General features: G+C 37.7%; 1 protein-coding gene across 1 annotated transcript; it reads right to left on the bottom strand.

Moving 5' to 3' along the window:
- Positions 1 to 3,008: 3,008 nt before the first annotated feature.
- s100z (S100 calcium binding protein Z) lies at positions 3,009 to 21,403 on the bottom strand. The gene is made up of 6 exons (XM_042509500.2): positions 21,050 to 21,403; positions 18,480 to 18,603; positions 15,866 to 15,938; positions 8,927 to 9,093; positions 8,659 to 8,831; positions 3,009 to 4,405 (listed from the first exon to the last, which is right to left on the bottom strand). Exons 5-6 carry the CDS (start codon positions 8,797 to 8,799, stop codon positions 4,250 to 4,252), a joined length of 297 nt encoding a protein of 98 aa, XP_042365434.1. The 5' UTR covers positions 8,800 to 8,831; positions 8,927 to 9,093; positions 15,866 to 15,938; positions 18,480 to 18,603; positions 21,050 to 21,403; the 3' UTR covers positions 3,009 to 4,249.
- Between the last annotated feature and the right edge of the window lie 301 nt (positions 21,404 to 21,704).

Here is a 21,704-nt window from a genome sequence, read left to right as displayed (position 1 = left end):
AAGATTTTCCCCAAACTTTTGGGGAAAAAATTCTCAGGTTTCAGATGTCTATATACCCATGAAAGGCATTTGGACGCAGCACCTGGATGTTAAAGGGTTAAGCATTTCTCGATTGCCAGTTATTTCCCCTCACACTAACAGGACGTCCTGGTGATTGAGATCACTATCAGAGATGCTCATGACATGAGTCAAACTCTGCCATCGGCAGGAAAAGTCTCCTCTGCTGAGAGACACTTCCTGAACATGACGCGTACTCACAGGAAACAAAGGGACAGTTATTTTGAGGAGTGAAAGTGGAGGGCGAGAAAACACCACATCCACATTCAAAATAATCAAATGACACTTATGATTGATTGCAACCTTTTTAAAAACGGAATAAAAAAGCATAATTACTGCATGGCATCTTCCCATGGGAGACAGGGTTATTATCCTGCTCCATTACAGCCAATCACAGACAGATTGCATTGTAACGGCGAGAGTTTGTGCGAGCACCATCTGTGCGCATAAAAGCACCACATTTTATTTTGGTTTCTGTAATTTTCCTCCACGTCATAGCTGAGAATGTCATCGCAAATTAACTGTTTGTGGATTCTGGGAAAAGGGACGCAGGGAGGAAAACCCTCAGAAAAAGCAGCTTGAGTGCACACTTTCGTCCTCCCCAAGGTGACAAGATCAGCGTTTCTGCTTGAGGGGAAGACGCATCCGTGTGACCGGCTGATGCTGCTGGACCCAGGTGGTCCGTGCGTACTGGGATTGCCACGTGTCATTGAGACATGGTTCGCAGTCGTTTCCCAAAAGCACAGTCCTCTCTCTCTCTTCTCTCTTTCTCACCTTTTGAGATGTCCACAGTGTAAAAGCTGAATGACAGTACACATACTCTTACACACTCAAGCACGCACTTTATTTCCATTTTATGCTGCTATCTGCGTCTACTCCACCACATTTTAGAGAATATTTTTTTTACTCTGTGACATTTGTGACAGCTGTAGTTACTCGTTACTTTTAGATTATATTAAAAAAATACACTAGATTTTCTTGTTTTTGGCTTGTAACCCTTTACAAAAAAGTAGTTGTGGCTGCTTGCTGCATTGGTTAAAATCTCTTATGCACATGGAGACAAATTTAACATTTTATTTTTTTTTCATTTTTTTCATCAGTGTTTAAATCCAAATCACCAAAAACTTTCTTACTACTGTATTGTACTTTATTTTAGGACTGTACTTACATGGATAATAAAAGCATAAAAAATGATCAGACATATGCCTAAATCCAAATTTGAAATACTGTCATTGTAGTTTTTTCACAGTTTCCTGAAGGTTGATTTGGGCGTGGTTATCCCTGACCCATATCATGCAATATGGAGAAAGCCAATCAAAAATCTCAGTTGATACTAATTTAACATACCATATTGAAATCCCTCAATGCTCCTGTCAATTATACCTGCCAACATTTTGCTGTGAGAAAGAGAGTTTGCCGTGAGTGTTTGCTATAGTTAGCATGTTTGCTAATGTCGTTTTTGCCACCGTGTTCTATGCTACAGTCAGCCTGACACAGCATGCAAAACGCCTGGTATTTGCTGACAAGGCAAGTGGCTAGAAACGGGAAGACCTCGCACCTAGTGGACAGAAATTTCAAACCATGTGTCCTCTTTTTGGGAGCTGTTTCATCCATTTTCAGTTGCAAAGCTATCAGAGCCTAGTATTGGCGCCGCCTGGAGCGTGAACATGCACAGTGACCAGTGCCGCATGGCACGTCAGGCATGGTTGTTCGGTTTGGGTCCCTATCATACATCCACGACACATATTCACAGTCTGGACATATCACAGAAACTGTGAAATACCCATGTGAGTCATAGCACTATGTAATCAGGAGATTAGCAAGAGAGACTACCAATCTGAAGCAGGAGAAAGGGTTAAATAAAAGGAGACTACCACATAAATCAGGAGTGTTGGCGGGTATGTTTCAATGGAGTACGTTCGGACGCTTGGAGCAGGACCGCTCTTCTTCGAAAACACTCACTCTGAGTGCCGGAGCGCACTCTGGCACAAACTGGACCGTAAATTCAGAGTGCTGTTGGAATGCACTCTGTCTGGGGAGAAAAAGCGGCAAAGCACCGAGAGAATGTGTAATAAACTTAACCGTTTGTTAATTCATGGAGAAACAGAATCCTCCGAGGCTTCAAACAACAGCTCTCTCATGTCAGTGCAGAGCATCAGATTGGATTTACAAATGCTGCCAGAGTCAGTGCGCTGGAACAGATAGAGCTGTACCACGCCGACTCTGCTTTGCTCCATGACGACAGTCATGGAGACGAGAGACTGCTGACAAAGGTGGGATCCAAGGAGGTGTCAATCAAAACCTGACCTGCCACGCCCACACAGTCTGGAGAAATGATGTTACCCTTAAAATGAGCTGCTTTCAACTCGCTTCACTAATAGTTGGGAACATTTATTTTCACTCATATTGTAGACACGTCATGAGACACTCAACTTTGATATTAGCTACAGAGTTATGTTTACATTTTTATCTGTATTGTGGCATCAGCTCACCGGCAACGTGATGGAGCTGAGAATTGTTGAATATATTCCATCGAACTGTTCAAGTTGGGTTTTTTTGTATGGTTTTTCCAGTGATATCTGCCGTGTTAGGAGATCTAAACATGGTGAGATATTGACCTTTTTACTGTTACTCCAGTTAAATAATAGTGGAGTATTTTTTTTTACATTGTTGTTTTCCACCAATTCACATATTGCATCAGCACTTGCATCAAATAACCAATCGAGAAAGAGCCACTTATTCCATTATGCAGGCAATATAGTGCTGTTTATTCATGGTAACTTCATGGTTTGTTTTTACTTGTAGTTGTGATTTATTTTACCATGTAAGTGGTCATATTAAAGAGGAGATGGGTGTGTATTTTAAAATGTTTTTTTTAAATATATTTTCAGTATCTCAGGAAAGAAAAAAATATATGACAAGATTTTCTCATGCAAAACAATATATTGAAAAGCAACACGTTACAGACACAGCAAAAATAAATCTGTTATTACTGTGAGCCTGTGCATTTTTCCATGACTTGAGCTTTGCACCAACATGAAGGAAAAAGTGTTCCTCCTTGGGGAGCATTGACTGACAGCCAGAGGGACAAGGGACAAAATGTTTCCTATTTTGACATTTATATTAGCGCAGGGAACGTCTCAGCTGGGACAAAAGAAAAGATGACAAAGGATTTAAATACATTTTTTTTGTTGACAAAGGTGTCTTTTTAAAGGTTAATGCTATTCAATTAACTGACTAACTCAGGAATGACCTGAACATACTGTTGCGTCTTTCACTATATGCACAAAACTAGAGAAGAGTTCTTACTGTCATGCACCAAATTTGGAATACATACAGCTCCAAATACGACAAAAAAAGACGACAACAACATAGCTTTTTTTGATATTTCTTGTTTCAAACATCATTCTAATATAAAACTCATATTTTGACATTCAATGTGAGATCACAAAGTCATTGTTTAACAGCTCCAGGCTGAAAATTTGTCTTTTTTTATATATATATGTGACAATAGGACAGTGTCTACATTATATTACATTCACAATCCTATACAGTGCCAAATGCTAGTACAAATTAGGGGTCGACAGATTATTGGCCTGGCCGATTATCTGAGCTGATATTGGCATTTTGCAGATTATCTGTGTTGGCGTTTTATTTTAATGATCGCTGTTAAAATTAATTATTCAAAAAAGTGTATGAATTACACTCAGCCAACTCCAGGGAAGGCAGTCTGAAACACATGCAAAGAAAGTGTCAGCATGGGAGGAACTTTTACTTTGTAAAACCTCAGAGAGCTATTTTTATTTTTTTCATTTTTATTTAAACTTCTACTGAGCTTTATAAAAAAAAAGTTGCTGGGAACTTGTACATGATGTCGAAAGTTTCAGTTTTGATTAAACATTTGCTAAAGGCATTCAAACAAAGTTTTGTGTTGGAGTTTGATATATTCCACATTCTAAATTTGGCAAAAAAGGCAATGAGTAACTTGGTAAGAAATCTCTAAATGCACATCGGTTCCAAATATCAATTATCAGTCTCATTAAATACCGATGATCAGTATCGGTCCTGAAAAAACAATATCTACCGCAATATTGGTCGACCCCCAGTACAAATTATATTAAATTACACTGATGGGACATTTTTGGATGTTTTTAATGATCTTAAAGATTTACAGCTGGTTTCCCACAGACGTCTACTTGTTTTTTTTCTTTTGCTCTTGGAAGAAGTCATTGCAGGCAACAGTCAGGGCTGCCACCAACACGACAAACTCATTAAAATCCACCTCGTTGTCTTTGTTAGAGTCCAGGTCGTTCATGATTTTCTCCACCAGCATCGGATCCTTCTGTGACTATAAATCAGGAAAAAAAGAATATTATTCCAACATACAATTAATTTAATTAATTTTTTTTTTATAGTTTTCAGTTTCACAGTTATTCTCCTGTATAAATTGGACGTGTAAGCCGAGAGTATCGACGCTTCAGGTCCCTGTTTGAGCAATTAAAAGTACCTTTACCACATATTAGATTTAGTGATGATAGAAAATATCATTCTGTCCGTGTAGTGTAGGATGAGTAACAGTCATTTGATTGTTATTGGAGCTTCGTATTGACTCAAGGCAAAAGCTGCCATGCATGTCTGGTGGAGAGCAGAGTGATGTCGCTGCTAAATGAGCCATGAGCAGTTGATCACACCCAACATTTATTGCTTTTGCTCATTTCCTCAAGGATGAAGAAACAAGATTGACAACAAGGCTTTCCTTTTACACCCTCAAACCTCTGAGGCACCGCTGATCTTTACCCTGTGCAACTCATTAAAGTCTACATTTCCAGAAAAGGTTGAAATTAAAAATCCACTTTGAATAAGGGCAACAACTCATGATATTTTTGCTATTAGAAAAATATCACCTCAGCTCTGCTGCGATTTTTTTTAATATGGACTCAGACTCAGAGCTACATTTGAGCATAGTGCATTAAAGCTTGACGAAATCATGATATTTTTGACCAAATACCTTGATATTGTAAATATATTGTGGGACTGGCTATTGGTGCTTTCACAAACTAGATTATTTATATATTGATATTCATACAATGAGATTAATGATACATCTGATAACCATAAGTAATGAGGATATAATGAGTAAGTGGGTTAAAGCAAATAATACAACAGCTTGAACTGTTTGTTACCAGCTGAAATACAAGGAGGATTGGTGCAGAGACTTAAGGCGTAGTGAAGCAGGACTTTTTACCTGCTGCACAGACTTTTTGTGTGATAGCTGCCAGCTTCACTATGTATTTAGTTTTGCCCAGTTATAATGCAGTTGGTTATGTAGGGTTTGATATCCTAAGCTATATTAACTAGTACTAAATTAATTTACTGGATTGTTTTAACAACAGAATGCATTTATTTGATTGATCTATTTTAACCATTTGAAACCTTTGTAAATTGGCTTAATTTCTTTCAAAACATGGGAAAACGGCAGTAATCAAATTATGAAGAAATTACTATTAAATTGGTACTAAAATCAAACAAAAATCTAAAAAAAGGTTAAAAAAAATACCTAAACATTTGATGGGAAAAAAAAGAATTAACAAAAAAAATATGGAAAAGGCCTGAAAAGAGTCCTATAATAATAATATAAATATAAATAATAATTATAAAAATTCTTTAAAAAGATCAAACATATCATTTTGACAATTATAAATATAGTGTGGTTTTTGACACATCTTTTATGAAAATCATTTTTCAAAAGCTACTATTTTCAGTTCTTGTCAAGTTGCTCAGTGCCTTTTTACCATGTTTCCATAAGAAAGCAAACCAATTTGGTAAAATTCCAAAAGTTTAAATACTTGTGAAGGTGTCTGAATGCAAGGTTGGCCTGCAGCTTTGCACTGCCTCTGGTACCATGGTACAATTCATATTTAGAATTTTAAAGTTTTTACTTGTTGGAGGGCCGTGGAGCCAAACACAGAAAAGATAAATAGACCAGCTACACAAAATTAACGACAAGCAGTGCAATGCCTGCACATGCAAGCGCAGTTTCTGTGGTCAGTTTAGCAGCTACAGTAGATTATAATGAATGTGCCCGTTGTTTAATGTATTTTGGCCGTGGGATCGGAAAATTGTATCACTTTACTTTAGTGCAACCTTAAAACCAGAAAAAGACAACACTTCTGATATTACAATAACCTAAATCTAAGATTGTGTCTAGCTTCAGATCAAAGTTTTGCTATTATTTGCAGACCTAAAGCTCGTGTTAAAAATTAATGACAACAGCTAAAAAAAATCATGCATTTCTTATCAGTAAACACATTCCTATTAAGAATTCCTAACACAAACTATTTATAAATATATTGGTTAGATTTACTTTAAAATTTGACTTTAACGCTTCCTCCTTCCCACTACAACAAAGTCTACCACAACACCACAGTAATGACACAATAAGTTTGTTTTTTGTTTTTGTTTTATCTTGTATCCGATTCAATTTAGGGACCTGCCATCAATGTAAGACAATGATCAGACATTGGAAACTTGGAGAACTTCAAAATAAAGTAATATCTTTTTTTAAAATGTATTATTATGAGGCTTTCTTGCCTTTACTTTTTACTGTATATTCCTACATATATTCCCAATAACATGATCCATGAGTCAATATTACTTATCACAAAGTTTGTATCTATTCAGCTAAATCGATGTCATATTTTGTTTAATCTTGGAATTTCCAGCTCAGCTCCTACAATAGGTCTAAAATACACTGTGGAAACTAAACTGTTACATTCTTACTGTTAAGTTCAAACTACAATTTTTGATCCCACAGCCATCAAAGCATAAAAACATGCATTGTGTTACTTCACTGTGCCATTCAGGGCTTTTGGCTTGGAATTTGTTATTTTTACTATTTTCCACCCGATAACGCTTTTTTTTTTTTTTTAAACCATATCTGGCATATGGAGAAAACACATGCTATTTCCACCAGGTGCACTGTCACAATCAGTGTTGCTGCAAATCACTGACATACCCCAGACTGTTTCATTTTTGTGTTTTGTTTTGTTTTTCATCTGAAAACATAGTGGCATCATGACAAAAAAATTGCATTTAAAAGGGTTATAATTCTGAAAATTAATGAATATTTGATATTTATGATTAGGATTGATGTTGGTTAAATATAAACTCAATTAAAGTAGAAAATCATATTCATGTATAATGTTTTTTGTAGCCTGATTTGAAAAGCGCATTTTGTGTGCAGTGTGATATGAGTATATGACTGAAGAAAAAATTAGGATGATTAGGACTGATGTTGGTTAAACATAAATAAATAAATAATATTAATGTATAATATTTTGTAAAGCTTGATTTTTAAATGTGCATTTTGTGCACAGAGCAATACGAGTGTGTGTAATATTTAAGTGGGCCCTACTGGGTTAAAAGCAAAGGAAAATCAAAAAGAAGGGGCTTCGGACATGTCCTGTCCCTTACAGCCTTCGTTTCCACTGATGTCTGATGTTTCAGATTGTGGAGCTTTTTTTTAATATCATCCTCTATGTATACAGTCATTTATCAAGCCTCAGAGTGAAAGTGTCAGTCTTTCCTGTCAGACGAGAGTGAGGGTGAATGTTTGGCTGGGGCTGCGTCTATACTCAGAGGTGACTACAGCCCGGGGGGATGTGATGACATCATGGGAGTGTCTATATTTGGAGGCGATATGGGCCACTGATGATGATGTGTGAGCACCTGAGGCTTCCCGTCCGGATGAGGGAGGACGACAAGTGAAAGGAAAGAAAGATATCTGAAGGTGTCGGTGGTTTGACTCTCAGGCCTCGGCCCGTTAACGCGTTGGTCTCAATCATTTGAAATCGCAGGCTCGTACACGGTGCTATCGCATGGACTCAGGGGCCGGGGCTTATCTGAAACGACCTCATTTATCTCCCTCTCCACATCCTTTATTTCACAGGGTGCTGTGATGTGGTGTGATGTGAGAGGCACCAGCAGTTACACTCTGACAGCAGGAGAGCGATCAATGAGAAAAGCATTTCCTCAAACAAGGTCAGAATGCTCTTCTGTAAACCATCTGAAAACATGCTAATCTAATTTTACTGTTCAGCAAGTCAGGCCCCAGCAGTAGCAAAGATCCATAATTAGTGAATTCCCATAATTACTCTTGGTCATAATAGATTCACTGAGGAAATAAGGGAGATGTAAAGGTCACACTTTGGTGCACCAACACATTCCCAATCAGGGGCGATTCCTAACTCTTTAGCTCTTGCCTACTTACACATTCATTACAACAGCTTAATGGTGTTTAACTTATTTTCATCATTTCAGCATTACATAGTGTATGCATGATTGTTTTTTTATGTAAATTTTGTTTCTAAATATGAAGGACATTGAGACATTTTTTTGTAATGAAATGTGTTTCATAAATAAAGTTGCCTTGCATTAACCCTTAAAAAGTAAGCAAATTGGCTTGGTTTCTTTCAAAAACATTAGAAGGCATGAGTAACTGACTAACTGATTTGTAAATTTTTTCTCCATGACGCAACATCTTCTATTTGATTTATTTAAGCAAAAAACAACACAATCATAATGAGGCAATGCCTTCTTTACCGTGAGGAAGTCAGTGAGCTCGCTGTTGAGGAGTTCCTTTAACTCGCCCTTGTTGAGCTTGTACTTGTCTCCGTCGTTTCCAGAGTAGTTGTAGAAAACCGTTATCAGCGCATCCATCGCACCTTCGAGCTGGCTCGGCATTCTGCTGGAAGGATGACAACTCTCACAGCTTCCTGGCAATGAAAATGGTTCATAATTTATAACACATATTATCTAATAACACTAGGTGTAAGAAAGAGAATCTTGTCGATGAGAGAGGTGCTCTTACCTGGTTCAAGTTAGAATCCCAAATGTGCCGCGAGACACTGCAGCACAGCTTGTTTATTAGGAAATGAGGAGACGCTAAGTAAGCCTTCCTCTATCTTTGTGCCGATAATTAATTCCACAGGTGAGACGCCCATGGTAACGGTCTTTCTTTCCAGGTTTTAATCAAGGCTGGAAAACAAAACATGTACCAGTGTAACCCTGGAGCCCCCAGTGGAGTTCATCAGATCCTGGGCCAAGAATGGGCCTTCACACATGTGTCTGCATCACGCAACATCCCTGGAGTGACTCCAGCACTCTGCAATACTTCACCGAAGGAGGACGGGTTACCTTTAAAACCTGAGCAAAGTGATTTCTTTAAAAAACAAGGGGAGGAAGCAAAGAGCATCGAAAGAAGAAATGAGCCCAAAAATTTGCAAGAAATTAGTCAAACATACAAGAAGATTACTTAAAGATAAGTAAAAATAAAGAAATACTTTTTTTAAATACAAATTTAAAAAAGGTACTGACATGGAAAAAGTATTAAGCATGTAATATGATAGCTATAAGCTGTAAATAATTTCTCCTTTAGCTTTGTTCTTTTTTTACATTTTCACCTCGCTTTTTAAAAATTATTTTGTAAAATCTATTAATTTCTTACAATTTTTGGAACATTTCTTACCAAGTTGCTCATTGCTTTCTTCATCGTGTTTTTGAAAGAAATTAAACCAATTTGAGTTCAAAGAGTTAATACTTTTGCCTAAAAATTGCCTGAAAATCAGCACACAAAAAAAAGTTTAAAATGTGCTTTGAAAGTTGTAATAACTCTGTAACATGATTTACAGAGATCTCCAGCTACATAATTTTACAAATTTTTACATATGTAATTATTATAATTCTGCATATAGTTTTCTGGTTTTCCCTAGCTTTTTAAAAATAATTTTCTAAATCTTATACATTTTTTTGTGGAACATAACCTACCAAGTTGCTCATTGCGTTTTCCCCATATTTTTGAAAGAGTTCAAAGATTTAAATAATTGTGAAAGACATCTGAAAGCAGCACAAGAAGAAGTGATATCGATCCAAGTTTCAAAGGGTTAAACAAAGCCATAAATTAGATTATATTAAATTATAAATAAGAAGCTAATCCTAGCCTGATAGTCTGACTGACTGCTATTTTATTTCACTTTAGAGAAAATCTTCAGGCTTGGGGAGCAATAAATTCATGAAGAACAATCAACATCATTTTAAAAAGTACAGGGTTCAGAGGATTAAATACTTGTGAAAGGCGTCTGAAAGCAGCACAAGAAAAGTGATGTCACTCTAAGTTCAAAAGGATGATTTGTCAGTAAAATCTACTTGTTTTCGTTTTAAATGTAATAGTTTAAAGTACTTCTTACAATAACAGTACATTTGTGTCATTCATTTGCGTCTTTGAGTGATTCAGTGCCCTGTTTTATTTCAGCCCTGATGTCTGCCCACAGCAAGGGTTAATGGGAACGAGCACATGGGAAATATGAAGTGAAATAAATGTCATGTCAGGGACACAGTTTGCATTTTTGTTGTCTTTTAACACAGGTGAGACAGAGATGGCTCTGACTCAGGAGGCAGAGCAGTCATTTGCTAACTGGAAGGTCAGTGGTTCGACCTTTAGCTGCTACAGTCTACATGTCTTAGCATCCTAAACTAAACCCCAAATCGATCCGAATGGCATCAGCGTGTGAGTGCATAAGAGTGAGCAGGTGGCACCTTCTGTGGTCGTCTCGGCCACCAGTGTATGAATGTGTGTGTGAATGGTGTCTGTAAAGCTCTGAGTGATAACTAAGAATGGAACAGCACCATATGAATGCAGTCCATTTACAAAAACATGCATTGAAATGCTGTCCTTATCTACAGTATTAGAAAGCACAATGACTCACTGCACCTTATAGTATACTTTTCTTATTTTGCATCACCTTTGTGTTATCGCAGTGTGTGTAGTGTGTGCTGCCAGTGCCCAGAGCTTCAGGGAGCCCAGTGGAGAAAATGTGATGAAGTGCCCTAAAGGGTAGTTTCCCTCAAATGGGGATATGTGTAACTCAAGGGGTATTTTGGAGTACTGCTGGTGCTATATGAGATTTTTTTTAAATGATAATTCAAAAGACATCAATAATGCTTAATTACGGAAATAATCAGATAACTAAATTCTAACTGAAACTAAAAAGCAACAATGCAACCACATTACTGTTTTTGTGTTACTGCCAAGCGTTCACTTCCAGGGCTAAAAAAAATAAAGCCAATGCATAAGTGCCAAAAAGTTCTAGCAGTTCCTCTAATAGCTACTGGAGGCTGGCGCCAAGACCGAGTCAATCCCCATGGAAAACCCCATGTTAGAATGGTGAACTTTACAACAGATATAAACATGTTTACTGCCTGGTACAAAAAAAACAAAAAAAAAACCAGTTCTGGTTTCTATGGCTAATTTTCCCCCCATGACACCTTTAAGGAGGTGAATTTTTATATAACACCTGTTTGAATTTTACAAAGGCGTAAAGTTTCACATTATTAAAGGTCGGGCGGGGTTTGAGACAGGCTGTCTGTCCTCAGATTCTTATTCAGATCCACCCCTCACTCATCCACAGCTCCAGCCTCTCACACCAAACACGGTCACTTCAGGCTCCAAAAACCCAAAATGCCGAAAGCCAAAATGCCAAACTCGACAGATTCTAAACGTTTGAAAATGTAGCAATTCTGTGTTTATTATCCAAAATAATGTTTAGTAAATCAGGCACTGGTGGTGTATTGCTGTACACCTCTATATACTGTAGGCTTTTTTTCTATCAAAATGTTTTTTTTGCTGCTCAGGGTGTAACTGACTGAAATTTTTCAAAGAGTGTACATTGTTGAATAAAGTATGAAAGACACTGCTCTGGGGTGGCCTTCCACTAAAGAAAATTAGATGAAATGCCTTATAAGCTGCCCTACATGCAAGAAACCTTTCTGTGCACCGGTTCCCCGCCACATGCAGCCTGTGCCCTTTCTTTTTCTCCCCCTGCCCCTCAGACAGCCTGAATGCATCACTGATCTCTGTATGTTCTTCTCCTCATAAATATCCTACTTGCTGAGACACAGCAGTAAAGCAGTACCAGTGATAAAGCTTGATGTTTGCAGAATATATACGAGACATATAACAAGATATCCAAAAGTACTCAAGTTTGAATAACACCATTTCAATCCAAATATTTTGCACAATTTCTTCAAATGCAGTAAACAAATTGGTACTGTGTTTCATTGCATGCAGTAATGTCCGAAACTCCAGATGTTCTTGAGCTAATTTCTAAATTGACAGAAAGTATTGTTCCTGTCTCAGCCAAAGTGTGTTCATTACATATATATTCTGCAGATCTTCCAGTAAAAGTTAAGAAATGCAAACAAATCCATTTTTGTCTGTTACAAGCCAAACATGTAGAGTTAATAGGTTGTTCGTAGGATGTTAATTTCACTTATGGCCTTCAATAAGACAGTCACAGACCCAATCATAGTCAGTGGATTAAAGAGAATCCATCTGGTCATTTTGAGGCAGAAACAATCCCTGCAATCACTTTTTAGTGAGTTAGAAATTGCATTTTATGCATTGCATTGGCCCTTTAAAGGTATTTACACAGGTAAAAATGACTGGAGTTATTACAATTAGTCAAATACAACCCCCAAGAATTAAATCTATTCATTTTCTAGGCAGACACAACCTTTAGTACCAAGATAGCAGCCGCAATCACTTTTTGGCAAATTGAAAATTCCATTGTATTTGTTGCACTGGTCTTTTAAAAGTATTTACAGATATAAAAAGGGACTGAGTGGGCTATAATCTGTCAAATATATTCACTCTGAATGAAATATAGTCATGTTGAGGCAGAAACAACCTTTCTGTGGCAAGATAACACCTGCAATCGCTTTTTGGTAAGTTGAAAATGGCATTTTATTTGTTGCATCAATCTTTTGAAGGTATTTACACAGGTAAAAAGGACTGGTGAACTACAGTCTGTCAAATATAATCATTATAAATGATATCAAGTGATTCTGAGGCAGAAACAACCTTTTCAGTAACAAAAGGTTAGTGAAAAGGTTTTCAGTAACAAAAGGTTACTGAAATGCATATTTAACACATACAAACAAAGAGAATAAATGTCATGCCTGATCAAAGTATAAATCGCAAACACGTGAAAATTGGGTTTCAACAAACATTAAAGTTTCACTAAGACATACTTATGCCCTTGCCACGGTCATAAAGTTATGTGTATTTACATGCTAAGACTGTTTGATCCATGTGAGAGCAGTGGAAGATGTGAATACTGGGTGATACAGCTTTAACAGGCTACGTGCGCTCTTGCGGACGGCAATCAGTTTCTGGCAGACGATCACTTTTTGGCACAACACCGGCATCAGAGCGAGGCTGAGCCAGCTTGGACAAAGAGCTTCTCCTCTACCAAGCCTTCTTCTGGCTAAAGTCTGGTCGCAGAAGAGTGGAGTGGATGGGAAGTGACTGAGACTCACTCAGCAATGGGAGATCAGAGACTACCTTGCTCACATCTTTACAGAGACATGGTTAACCCCTAACATCCTAGATCAAGGCGTTGCACTGGATGGGCGGACCTTGTTGAGAGCCATTTGGACACAAGACTCTGATGCAAATTCAGAAAATGCACTGCAGGAATTGAATGATGCCACCAGCAGCAACATGCCAAAACAACCAGATGAAATCTTGATAGCTGCTGTTTTTAATCATCTCATACTTGTACAGGACAAATGTAATTTATTAATAAATGTACTAATAAATCTACCGTCTACCTTATATCTAGCAGACAGAGTTGCTCAAACACACCACACCAACACATGTACTTTAAGTTGTGTGTACAAAGTAACCTCTGGTTTCACTTCATATCAGTGAAAACAATCAGACCTGTCGTGACTTGCGCTGCTCGCCAGCAGGTCACTTTTCTTTCTCTCAGTCTCACCTTGTGATTCAAAATCGCCATGCTATCATCAAGGGATCTATTTTTAGCAACGGTAGCTTTCGCCCTTCGTCATTTTGTGTCCGAGGGTCGCTCTCACACATGACCGTCCCTCCTTTGTCACTGTGTCAGAACTAACAGTGGAGAATAACACTCCATTCAGGCCTCCGCCCCCAAAGACAACACCTGAGGGAGGTCAGCTGTCAGCAGTGCCTGCAACTTTTTCCTCCACTCGCATCCACCGGCCACAAAGAAAATAAGTTTCCATTTATTAAAGCTGATGAAACCTTTTTCCCCTCTCAGCTGCTGATAGTAAATGTGCAGGAGGATAACCCTCGAAACCTTAACGTAAAGTGACATCATATCAAACACTCAAATGGTCTCAACACAATAAACAAGACACAGTTATTTTAGAGCATGGGGTTTGATTCCAGTGTGCATCATATACAGTGGTAAAAAATATATTAATTCTTCTAATATTACAATAAATAAGTCTAATCAAGTATTAAACAACAGAGTAATTTGATTTTTGTTGCACATTTGGTGCACTAGATGTGGGCAAAAAGTCTAACAGTTTCAGGATGTTTTTAAACGTAAAACTGTAAAGAATTTATGGATAACTTCAACAACAATTCATAATATCAATTTATATTATATTACCACATGGGCTCAGGAGCACTTTGGAAAAACCAATGTCAGTAAGCACAGTTCAAATGAAATCTACAAATGAAAGTTCAGACTCTACCATGCACAGTGAAAGCCAGATATCAACAACATCCAGAGACACCGCCGACTCCTCTGGACCGGAGCTCATCTGAGATTGACGGACACAAAGTGGAAAAGTGTGCTTTGGTCTGACGAGTCCATATTTCCAGTGAGCAGCATTGAAGTCATGGATGTTGTGTTGTCTGGGCTAAAGAGAAGAAGGGTCATCCAGACTGTGACCAGTGTAAAGTTCAAAAGATAGCAACTGTGATGGTATGGGGATTTTGTTAGTGCCCGTGGCATCATGGGTAATTTCACATCTGTGAAGGCACCATGAATGCTGAAAGGTGCATACAGGTTTTGGAGCAGCATACGCTGCAGATAACGTCTTTTTCAAGGACATCCCTGCTTATTCCAGCAAGACACTGAGACATATTCTGCACATGTTCCAACAGTGTGGCTTCACAGTAAGAGAGTGCAGCTACTAGACTGGCCTGCAGTCCAGACCAGACTCCCTTTGAAAATATATAGAACATTTATAAAGCGCAAAATACAGCAACAAAGGCTGTGAACTGTTAAGCAACGGAAGTCATATTTCAAGCAAGAATGAGAAAGAATTTCACTTTCAAAACTTAAACAATTAGTGCACTCAGTTCCCAAATGCTAACTGAGTGTTGACAAAGGAACATTTTTGAAACATGCTGCGGGCATCAACATCAGAATCAGTATATATTTGCAAAAAAAGAAAGTTTTAGTATCACATATCTTGTCCTCGTACTGTATCCCATTGAATATAGGTCAAAAAGGGATTTGGAAATCACTACATTCTGTTTTTACTTACATTTTACACATTGTCCCAACTTTTTTGCAATTGGGGTTGCATTTATTTATATTTATCACTAATAATAACAAGAGCTGATGATAAATCAACACAAAAAAAAATTAAGAATAAGAGAATACATAATGTGCAAATTATTTTTTCGGGGGGGGGGGTTGGGGCTGGCACCGCTTATCACTTAACACGGGTCAGTTTCTGATTCATGTAAAAGGCTACTGTTGAACATGTTCATTGAATTTATCTTTGTTTTACATGTATATCCCATAACAGTATATATTTTTTTAAATATACAAAATTTCAACCTTCACAATAATTTCTGAGAGATCAATTAAACATTCTGAGACAAAACTGAGAACACAACACCAGTTTTACCAGGGTGCCTGTGTTTTTTTAGCAGGGCTTTTATAAGGGAATAAAAAAGCTTGCCTCCTACCTTCATGACAGATGATACATCATTTTACGTCCCCGCGTGTTCCCTCAGGTCCTCTGCAGTATCTTCAAGGTCACTGTAAAGACAATAGGAGATGATGCTTCCATACCGTTTGTGCTTTTGAATGTCTTGCAGCAATAAGACAGAAGAGATATTTATAATGACCTCTACTGGAGTCAGGAATGATGAGGACTGAATACATTACATTACTCAGCTGTTAACCTTCTGCACTCCTGCCTTTGCCTTGTAAGACACAATGCACCCGATGCACTTAACAGTTGCCATTTATATACTGTATATGGTGTGTATAACTTAAACTTTTTTTTCAGTGTTCTAGGTAGTCTTAGGGTCAATATTTATGTGGTTTATATTCAAATTGCTCTTTCTTTGATAGTGTAATTTAAAACACTATTGTAATGTCCTGGGGATGGAACACACACGGATTTGTGGGAATGGCCCTAATAATGTACACAATATTCTAGTTGTTTTACATGATTATCTACTATTCATCGGTTGTTGTGACCTCTGACATTTTCATCTCCCGGCATGGGATCAATGTACTCATCTTATCTTTACATTATGGATGGCAGCATGGATACTTCTTTTTCTGAATTTGCAGTAACTGTTAAATCTCAATCATGAATCTATTCATTTTAATTTCTTTTTACTGCATGCTGGCGCCATGGCTCTATGGATACCAATGTCAGTTGGATGGCCAGTCCAGCACTTTGAATGAAATCTCCAATATCTCTCTCTGTTTGCCATTAAATTTTGTAGATGTTCGTAGCACTAAAACAATGAATTCTACTGACTTTATGAACCTCTGACTTTTTCTTCAGTGCTGTGATGTTAACACTGGTTATTTGGCATGAATTACCTCAACAACCATGCAGTTGGATGGTTTGCCATGAAATGGACTGATTTTCCCATCAACCTCAGCTATTCTCTGTGTATGCTACTGCTAATTAGCAAATGTATGCATGCTAACACGCAAAACTAAAATGGTGAACATGGTAAACATTACACTTACTAAACATCAGCAATTCAGCACGCTAATGTTAGCATTTAGCATTGCTCAAAGCTCGCTGGAAGCCTGTCCAGCTTCATGCATGTGATAAGGAGGGAGGACAGGTCAAGAAGTATTAGAAACAAACAAATAATTATTAATAAAAGATAAATGTGGAGTGTGGATGAGTGAGGACTATGTGCGTTAAAGGCAGCAACAAAGCAATACCTGAAACTGTGGAGGCCAGAAGAGAGAAAGACACAATGAGAAGGCAGTTCTAAGCTTGGAGGAGGCCAACAGGTGCCACCACACAAGGTTACTGACCCTGAGTTGGACAGGTGAGACACTGCAGACACTTTTGTCTCACTGGCATGTGAGATCAAATTGGATGTATCACACTGACTCTCAGGTTTTCATTGTGCACCAGACTGACTGGGGGCTGTGTTTGAGCCGGTGTAGACCTGCACCTGTTGATGAGCTCTGACATGATTCTGTTTCTTTCATACCTTCAGTGCTGTTCACACATGCTGTCACACAGCCTCAAGCCGCCATTACACAAAAAGAAATGTACTCAGGATGAAACAATGAAAGCAGAGCCGATTTTCTGTATGTCTGCCCACATCTCCATCTCCATTTCTGGTATATACAAAACTGATAAGCATGAATGCAGGAAATGGAAAACCTACAGCATTGATCTCCTACTCATCAAATAATTCCATACAAGTCTGCTCCTACCAGGAACTGAACAGGAAGTTATCTATGCACTACTCAAAGCCAGACTCCTTTAACAAAATCAATCATTTCATGTCACTAAACAAAGGAGGTGCTGCTCTACCACTGCCTCAATCAGTTAGTTTGATCGCATTATTGTGTAACTTTGGCAAATCTGAACTAACCCTTTTAGACACCAAAGTCACACAATAACACAGACAAGCAGCTGACTGAGGCAGCAAACAACCAGAAGCTCCTGTGTTCAGCAAGGTAAAATGACTTTTTGTCAATAGTCTGGCTATGAAGAGAGCACAGATAAGTTTCATTTCCCATCCAGTTCCTTGTTGGAAAGAGCGGCCTGTTGTTGAAGTACTGAGCATACAACTGGATAACCGAGACTTGGATTATCCTGTACATATTTCTAAATGCATATCTGAATATAGTTTTGCTGTTGTGAAACATGATCCCCTGTTACCTCAGTTTATCAAGAACTCTTTCAGTTTCTGGATTCCTCATTCACCATGGAGGCATGTGAGAAAAGCAAAGTTTTCTTCATAACTTAAAGGTAACATGGGGTGAGTAACTGTTATAAAAACAGATGTTTGGGGGGTGACGCATTCCTTCAAAAATTTCTATTTCTATTGCTATTCTGTTTCCATTGTCAAGAATAAACCTTCAAGATCAACACATCTCCATGAGTTTTGAACACAGTTGAATGACACCTGTGAATGATTTCTGCATGAGTTTAAACAGCAGCGATAGGTATTTTAGCTTGGGCAGTCAAATGTATTTAATTAATTTAAATAATAATTTTCTGCTAAATTTCCAGGTTGATCGCAATAAATCCGTTTTTTTTTTGGTTTTTTTTAAATGTCCATTATTTTTTGGCTGGTAACTCACCTGGTAGAGCTGGCGCCTCATGTACACAAGCTGTGTCCTAACTGCAGTGTCCGTGGGTTCGACTCCAACCTGTGGCCTTTTGCTGCAAGTGGTCCCCTCTCTCCCCTTTCATGCTTAAGTTGTCCTATACAAAATGAAGGCAAAGAAAAAAAAGAAACATATTTAACCTTCATTTATCAAAGACATTTACTATTTAATTTATCATGACTTCTAGATTTATTAATTTCAAATCAGTACTGTCCTTCTACAACTTCAAAGTGCTTATTCTGTGAGATTGTGTCTTTTTTGTTTTGTTTTTTGAAAGGATTATATTACTCTAGTTGAGAAAGTGTAGGTACCCTGATATAACTTTGATAACTCACTGATCCAAAGATCAACAGTTAATGTGACAGTATTTGTACTTTTCAGGAGTTCAACTTTATTTGCTTTCTCTAAATAATACAGGTACTCTGTGTGTTAGATTAATGCTCCCTAAAATGGAATATAACTGGTCTACAGTCACAACATGCTACGGAACGCCGAATCACTCTACATGTCTATTTTGACGTTCGTATTAACCCTTTGAATCCTGAGCAAACTGGTTTGATTTCTTTATACAACATGGGGACAAGAAGGCAATGACCAACTTGGCAAGAGGTGTTCCACAAATTATGAGAAATTGGTAAAAGCTGACAAGAAAATTATCTGAAAATGTGTTTTTACAAAGGAGGGGGGATTATAAAATAATATTCTTGTATCATCACATTGAGCCAAAGGGCTGTCCTCACCAAGAACGATAACTATAACCATAACTAAAACAAGATCGTTTTAAAATTGGTTGCAACTCAAGTGGATGGCAGAGTCCACACTATCAACTATAACGACAATGTAAGTGGCAAACAATATTGTTTGGATCACTTCTAAACAATTTTCTGAACGACAGAAATACTAACAGCTAATCGGAATCTGTCTTATTTAGACATCACATCCATCATAGATCCTAACATCTAATTCGGACCACAGAATGTAAGCTTTTGTGTTGAAAAAGATGCATGAAAGTGTGCACAATTTCACTGCTTGGTTTTCTTTTTGTTTTTATTCCTGTGAATTTAGTCATCAGTAATTGAGCTGTCTTGCTGACTGTAGCAGATTCTGGTCAGTAGATGGTGCTGTTGACTTTTACAAGGAAAAGAAGATGAAAGAAAAAATTCCCTACTGTTGATTAAAAAAACATCACCTTTATATGATAATTGATAGGCACATGACGAATTTTTGAAATTAAATTAATTAATTTAATTAATTTCAGGAGTGCTTACAATATCAGCTTCTTCATTGCAGCTTATCTCTTTCTTTTAGAATTTAGAAACAGCCTTTAACATCATACAATCACTCAACCACAGCTATTAACGGCTATATGACCTTTTATTGGGCAGCACATAACACAAAAAAAAGTAATTTGACACTTCTATTCTATACCCAATGTACTCAAATCTAATTTAATTCTGCCATCTAGTGGACGCTCACATGAATACAATGTATACTATATGTATATGTATACTGAAAACTATTTCAACAGTTTTCAGAGGGAAAACTGTTGCACCAAATATTAAACGTCTTTACGTCAGAAATGTACTGTTAATATGGCATTTTATGTTGTTTTAATACATATTTGATGCATTAAGACATTATATTTTGACCTGTTAAAAGGGAACGAATTTAACTTAGTTTCAAAATAGACGTTTAGAGTGATTTGGTGTTCCATAACATGCCAACCTGAGGACGTTCCTTTAATACAGTCATATTAAAAGTCCAGCCCAGGGGGCAATTGTGGCACTCAGACTGATCTGCTTGTCTTTTAATATATACTTGGCCTATATGACTAACACAACACTGGTTAATCAAGCATGATCACTTTGCATCTATTTTCATTAACCTCACAATGGCAGGACAATCACACAGACCAAAGGCAAAAATGCTGACGTACAGTCGACTAACACCAGATATTTTAGCAGCCATAGCCATGGAAAAGAGGCATAAAGTCAAAAGCAAGGGCTGATGCTTTCAGAGGGAAGTTGAATACTTTTTCACTTAAAGAATTAACAGTTGCATTTGTGTCATCTTTGTTTCTTTTTGTTTTTGTTGTTGTTGTTTGTCGTTTGATTTGTTTTTGTTTTTGAACAAGCCATTTGATGCGAGAAGCAGCTGCCCCCCGGTCTAATTTATCTGAACTGACCGCCACTGAAAACAGTCTGGACTCCCCTGCTTTAATGCACAATATACTTGTGCGTTATTGTGTCTGTGTTGCTCTGCACTTACACCTCCTTAACACTACTGGGCAGTGGAGTTTCTGTGAAGTTTTGCAAAGTTTGACTGATACAAAACACACCTAAATAGCCTGGCTTAATAGTGTCAATTTAAAACAAGAGGAAACACACTGGCTTCATTACAAAAAGACTCACAGGCCAAACACTTGTGTTTTGATGTACACATTTTCCCCACAGATACAACATGCTAATGTTATTAGCACACGCCTATGGCATTTTATATTGTCGATATTAGCCTAGCAGCAAGCAGAGCTTTTCTGTACTCACATGAAGCCAGGAAAAATCACACACAGGACTCAAAATGCAGGTCTGCAGTCAGCTACCACTTGTTTAGCAGTGCCATGGTTAGCTTCTTCAGTTTGGTGTTATCCAGAGGTCCGTGGCAGCCATTCTTTACCTTAGGGATGAGGTGTCCGCTGACAGTCTGATTAGCTGCACCTGTGTGCTCGGCTCTCAGGTGGCACCTCAAACTCACAGCAGACAACTTCTGTGATATTTTAATTCTTGCCAAATGAACCTATTGGTAACTGTTAAAGTGAACGGAGCCATTCAAAGTCGCTGTGGTGTGTTATTTTCCTTCACAGCAGCAGCAGGAAGCTGCGGCGGCAGATTGACTACAAGTATGGGTGCTGCAAAGAGACAAAACAGTAACACGCAATTAGTGCGATTTTAAAAACAACCGCCGCGATATGCATACAGCCCTAATTTTAGCAATTTAAAACAAAATGCCTACATAAAAAAAAACAAACAAATATCCTTTTAAGTGTAAGCTATACTCAGAATATTTTCACCACGTCATTTTTTCCTTAACCGAATACTGTCGGTCTAGCCTAATTTCGGTATTCTCATATATAAATTTAACTATGCCGTACGACGGAGGATTACGGCGATGTTAATTTAAAAAAAAAAAAAAAAAAATAAA

Source organism: Plectropomus leopardus, chromosome 20, assembly GCF_026936395.1.
Source record: "Plectropomus leopardus strain MGB_pleo_1.0 chromosome 20, ASM2693639v1, whole genome shotgun sequence".
NCBI classification, from domain to species: Eukaryota; Metazoa; Chordata; class Actinopteri; order Perciformes; family Serranidae; genus Plectropomus; species Plectropomus leopardus.
Note: the sequence above shows the minus strand (reverse complement) of the source record. Positions and strands in the feature narration are given on the sequence as shown.

Excerpts from the sequence above, each read along its gene's own strand:
- s100z (XM_042509500.2), bottom strand. The coding sequence starts at position 8,799 with ATGCCGAGCCAGCTCGAAGGTGCGATGGATGCGCTGATAACGGTTTTC. Across the intron at positions 4,406-8,658 it reads AGCTCACTGACTTCCTCACG|TCACAGAAGGATCCGATGCT; the intron begins GTAAAGAAGGCA and ends CCTGATTTATAG.